Source organism: Austrofundulus limnaeus, unplaced genomic scaffold (assembly GCF_001266775.1).
Source record: "Austrofundulus limnaeus strain Quisiro unplaced genomic scaffold, Austrofundulus_limnaeus-1.0 Scaffold47, whole genome shotgun sequence".
In the NCBI taxonomy this organism is placed as follows: domain Eukaryota; kingdom Metazoa; phylum Chordata; class Actinopteri; order Cyprinodontiformes; family Rivulidae; genus Austrofundulus; species Austrofundulus limnaeus.
Genome location: NW_013952449.1, coordinates 141,607 through 147,259, shown reverse-complemented (window position 1 = coordinate 147,259; position 5,653 = coordinate 141,607). Strand labels below are relative to the sequence as shown.

The window sequence follows — 5,653 nt, the reverse complement described above, 5'->3', positions numbered from 1 at the left end:
GGGGGGGGGGGGGTATCGGGGTCATTGTCGAGGGACAGCGGCCCCCTGCCTGGGGCCAGATGTGCTGCAGCAGTGTATGCTTTAAATCTATATTGATACAGCCTTCCAAGATAAATAGATAAAAATGTAAATTAGCTTCATGTGATTTTTTTAAAACTGGGAATGCCGCTGTTCGTCTTTACTGCATCGAGTGTTTACGTGTTTGTGAGCGGGCAAATGAGCTTATCAATGTGCAGCTAACACACGTGTGGGGCATGTGTCTCCTTTGTGTTAAAGTGTCTAAAAGCAGAGACCTAAACTAACACATTCAACACATCTGAGCTGTTCTCTGATCAGTTTATTTAAAGTGGCCACTCAGAGATTTGCTGCACGGGAAGAGGAGGGTCATTAAGTCACAGAACAATAAGATAACGCACAAACAGCTCCCTGAGTGGTGACTCATGGCAGCCTGTTGGGTGTTGCTGCAGGTTTCCTGTCCTCTCGCTGCAGTCAGAGGCTGGAGCTTGAAGAAGTCTGAGAATGTGGATCCAACATGTTACCAGAAGAATGTTTTCCGGTGGAAGGTAAGAAGAAACTGACATACTGATGATCTGACCTAAAATAAGTCTAATATTTTAACCCCCACTTGCTCTAAGCTTAAAATCATTCTTGAATGGCTACCTACCTAAACCAGAGTGTGACAACTCTACTTTCTATTCTTTTCCAAAAAATGATATATTTAAAATGTTTATTCAAATCTGTATTTTTAAAATCCATTCCAGTCACTTGTGTGATCATCATGGAATACATTAATGACTTAAAAGCATCATCTATAATTTTATGTTGGCCAGTATAAAATGATTATTTAAATGTATATTTTAACTTTAATTTGTAGCAAGTAGTAGAAATTGTGGTACCAAGGTAGGAAGGAACCTATTTTATTTTAATAATTACATGCAGGTTGAAAAAACTGACAAAAGTTATCATTTTCATGTCACCATTATATTATATTATAAAGTTTATTCATTTAAAACAAAACAACATAAATTCAACATAGAAAAAACAAAACACAAAACAAAAAAATCAAATTAAATGAAAGGTAGCAGAAGAAGAAAAGAATCTTATGATTTCTGCCCCTTTTTCTTAAATAAATTCCATCAAAAAAATCTTCAATTTACAACGTACAAAAAAAGGAAAGAAAAAACAATAAAGGTTTACTTCCTTCTTGACTAACAATTCATGCCTTATACTCACAAATGTCTCCTACAGATTTACCTTTATCATTTTCTAAAAAATACACATCGATCTGGCTTTTTTAACGTTATCCTCCAGATTATTCCATAATTTAATTCCCTGGTCTGAGCTACTTTGTTCCTTCAAACTGGTTCTAATTTTAGGTTTGACAAACATTTCAATCCCCATCAAATTGTAACAACTTACTCTTTTAACAAAATGTAATTGGATGTTTGAAGGTAATGTATTTTTATACAGAACTGACAAAATACTATAATCAACCAAATCATAGAATTTCAATAAATTCAACTGATGGATCAATGAATTTGATGGTGAATGTAATGTTTTCTGGTAATAATTCTTATAGCCCTTTTCTGTACAATAAAAACAGGATTTGTTATTGTTTCACATGCTTTTCCCCAAACATCAACACAATAAATTAAGTGTGGAACAAATATTGCATTGTACAACATAAACAGTGCTTTATCATTAAATATGTCCTTTACTTTGTACAATACTGCAATGGATTTGGCTATTTTTGTTCTTAAATGATTTATGTGAGGTCTCCATGTCAGACCCTTGAAACTATTGTCTGAGGGCTGCATGATGTCAGTCAGTTTGTTATGAGTAGAAATATCATTACATTGGAAAAATGCTCCCCTAAATTTACTGTTGGTGCTTATCAAAATTAATTGTTATACCTGTTCATGGGTAAAGCTATTAATATTCTTATTTTTAAACATGCAGGTGAGTGTCATCATTGTTTGGCACATTAACATGTGAAAAATAAAACTAAATCAAGAATCAACAACAAAAAAAGTAAAATGCATCTCTAAAGTCATTGTGAAAAATTGTCACATTAATTGTCTTAACCACAGCAGTCAGTTAGCATGAGAGAAACATAAGTGTGTGCATCTGTAAAAAAATCTACATGAAAACAGCATAATCAATTTATGAAACACATTAAGATTATTATGATTATTGTTATTTTTATTATGTAATTTTTTTTCAATTTGCATTTATTTTCTATTTATTTTCTTCTTGTGCTTTAAGGTTTTTGTGAAGTTTACCTTAACTGATTTCACATTTTTAACCAGAAAATAGGAGGGACAGAGGAGGGACAAAAAAATTAGCATTGCAGAGCTGAGAAGCCAAAAAACTGAAAGAGCACCGTGAGACAGGAGAGGAGGAGTGAGACAGGGAAAAAATAAAAATTACAGGTATGAACGTTTCTGATTAATTTATGGAACAATCTGAATTAGTCCTGGCCTGGTGGAACTGAGATGAAGTATTTAGAATTATGTATGCCAGTATGTATTTTTATATGCAAGCAAGTTACACCACTCTATGTAATGTCATGGTTTGATGCAAACAGTGGCAGGTACTGGTCTTTCAAGAAGAGGATACTCAATTTCGGCCTACACAATAAAATGTGTCGGTTTATAAATTCTACCCCCCGTTCCTTTTCAAGAAAATGATCTGTGACCCTGTCACAGAACATCTTACATAAAACAATTCAACCTGGAAAGACTCACACACAGAAATGTGGCAGTTAAACAGATTTAGTAATTGAGAAAGTTCTTTGGCGCTCGAGCCCCAGCAGAAGACGTGAGTGCAGCGAACTACTGTGAGTTAGCAGCTAACATGCCTCTGAATGAAGTGATGGCTGCCTAAAAACAACGGCATTCTGCTCCTCCCTACCGCAGATGGTTTAAAATCCACTTTTTACATTGTCTTTCTGTGAGCTTTCTACATTTTTCATCTTTGTGAATGATAGTCAGTGTTATCATATGTTGTCATAGGGTTGGGCAGAATCATGTGGAATTATTCATCAGATAAACTTTTGCTGGTTATTATTTGGCACCACCTGCCTGGTGATGTAAGACGTGTGTGGTACCGACAGCCTCAGGAAATCATTAGGTTCTGTCGAAAACTCATTCATCTTCATCATACGAGTCATGTCTGACATATTTGTGAACAAATTGTTGTTGAAATAGGATCTAAATCCATACAATATAAACTCTCTACAGTAGTTTCCTCCGTAGACATTTTACCCCCTGCTCTCCAGTGGAGATCGCTCCGCCTTAGAAACCACGTGACTGAAACCCAGCTATTGAGGTACGTTCACACCGAACGTGTTTTGAGCTGCAGAAGCAGCCAGTTTACATGCAAAGTCTATGGTGGACGCGCCTCTAGGGGTCTTGCGGTGCGTCCGGTCCGTTTAGCATGGCGCACAAGGAATGCGGCAGAGCATTTTCGTACATGCGGTGCAGCGTAAGTAGTCGACGCTCAAGTTCAAAAACCTGATCTTTCGCTGCTCGACGTGTCTTGACAACCAATCAGAGAGACTCATATTTCCACATGAGTATTTCCTGAATGTTGCTCACTAACCAAAATAGACGGACAGGAGCTCTTTAGCTGAAATCCACCGTCTGCAGTTGGTGTTCTGGTTGGAGATATCAGCACTGATGCGGGTCAGCAGCTTGTTAAACTGACTGCAATGTTCAACTGGGCTCGGGACAAAAATTAGTCCGTCAGCTCACAGCTCCGGGAGTGGTGAAATTAACCGAACAAACTGCCTTTAAATCATCTGGGGCCTCATGCATAAAAAAATTGTGCAGCTTTCACACTAAAAGTTGACAGACAGACAAATTTATGAAAGTGCACCACACCAAAAAATTCTGATAAAACCGTGCACATGTACAGTATGTACCTGCACTCCTTTCCTTTATACATCCCAATGAACGTAGAAGTGAGCGCACGTGAGACACCTCCCCTGACACGCCTCCATTTAAATCTGTAAAATAGATGTAAATGTGTCCAGCGTRTGAGATTCTCCTCAGATTGTCCTCTCTGTGGGMTCAGAAATGATTTTTAGATGCAGGAAAATTATACATTAAATGGAGAATGAGTGAGAAAACTGTCTAAATAAGGAGTGGGTTGTCATTGTTTTATGTGACGTATTCGCACGGGATAACCAAAGCCTGAGATTTTCCTGAAATTTACAGACATCTCCCGAATGTGATGTTGAAGCTGGTTAGTTGTTGTCTATTTAGTTGAACACGGCGTTGAACGAATGTTAAAAAAAACAACAACATCAAGTTATCCACTTTTTCCGCTCTCCTTTCCTCCTGCGTTACAGCAGGCGCTGTCATCTCCACGGACGACAGACCCCATCCCCACGCACGGGTACAAGCAGTAGCCTACGGATTTTTAGCAAAAATCATGGGTTTTTGAGGCTCGTTAGACAGGTAAATGTCCAAAGGGCTTGACATATATGAACACCTTCACAGCTGGTGAGGGTGCACACGTGCCTGGCGCGAGAATCTACCCAAAGCACAGCTGCTGCGCTTCGGCCACAACTCAACTCAGCATCAGCCAGAAGGCTACAAACAGAAAAAATAATTATTCTTACCGTACAGTGAGACACCATTTGCACCCGATTTTGCTCCCTCTCTTCAGCCTTTTTTATTTCACTATTTTTTTTTATGCCGCATGTAATGTGTCGGGTTTTTCTGGCCCGGGACCAAAAAGGTTTCTAACTATGTGACAAAAATATAAAAACAGTTTACAGACTGGACTGAGGTTCTTTTGATCATTTTTAGACGGCTCTGTTTTCTTGTCTGAGGTTAAATTAGGGAGGGGTGGCGCAGAGGGTAGAGAAGCCGTGTCTGTGATCGGAAGATCGCCAGCTCGACTCCCCGAACCAACCAGCCCCACCCTGGGCCCCTGAGCAAGGCCCTCAACCCCTGAGCTGCTCCCCAGGTGCTGAAATTAACAGCCCACCGCTCCACATGTGCGTTCACATGTGCGATGGGTTAAATGCAGAGACTCAATTTCCCCTCGGGGGACAATAAGGGTCAAGTCATATTTCTGTGGATTCGGGTCAGATTTGTGACTTTGTGGGTTAAAACTGTCGACTCACCCCGGCGAGCCCAGTGGCTCCAGGCGCGGTCTCAGTCCAGTGCTTCTCGGCAGTAGAATTAGGTTAGTAACATAGACTCCCATCCAGACAGGCAGGTGTCCAGAGACGGACATCACAGAGAGACTCGGTCAGAACCATGCTTACTCCAACGACAAACAAGAACAACTGTTAACTGTGAGAACAGAAAATTAGTTCTGTGGGAGAAAAAAAAACGAGGAGAAAAACAACCTGTTTTTCTCACACTGGCGCGGCCAGCTGTGGCTGTTGTTATCAGTAAAATACCTTGGAAGTCTGAGCAGACAGACTAAACTGTCATCTTAAAATCACTTCACTGAGGTTATAACTCACATCAACCACTTTGCACAAATGTATTAATAGTATAATTAATAGTACACAATAATTAATCAATTAAACCAATTAAGAAAAATGATAAAACCATGATTAATAACCCAGTACTAAGAAAAACAGTAAAACACATTTCAACTCTTTTTTTCTTCACAGTGTTATACTCTGGAA

General features: G+C 39.1%; 1 protein-coding gene across 3 annotated transcripts in view; it reads left to right on the top strand.

The window, feature by feature from the left end:
- LOC106517281 (myoD family inhibitor domain-containing protein) overlaps positions 1–5,653 on the top strand; it is a 23,545-nt gene that overhangs the window by 3,759 nt on the left and 14,133 nt on the right. For all 3 annotated transcript variants that reach the window (XR_001310186.1, XR_001310187.1, XM_014008033.1), the window contains exon 2: positions 468–563. Coding sequence is in view for 1 of the 3 variants with exons in the window: in XM_014008033.1 (XP_013863487.1) it covers positions 533–563 (31 nt within the window). In the remaining 2 variants the exon portion in view is untranslated. The remainder of the gene's footprint in view (positions 1–467; positions 564–5,653) is intronic.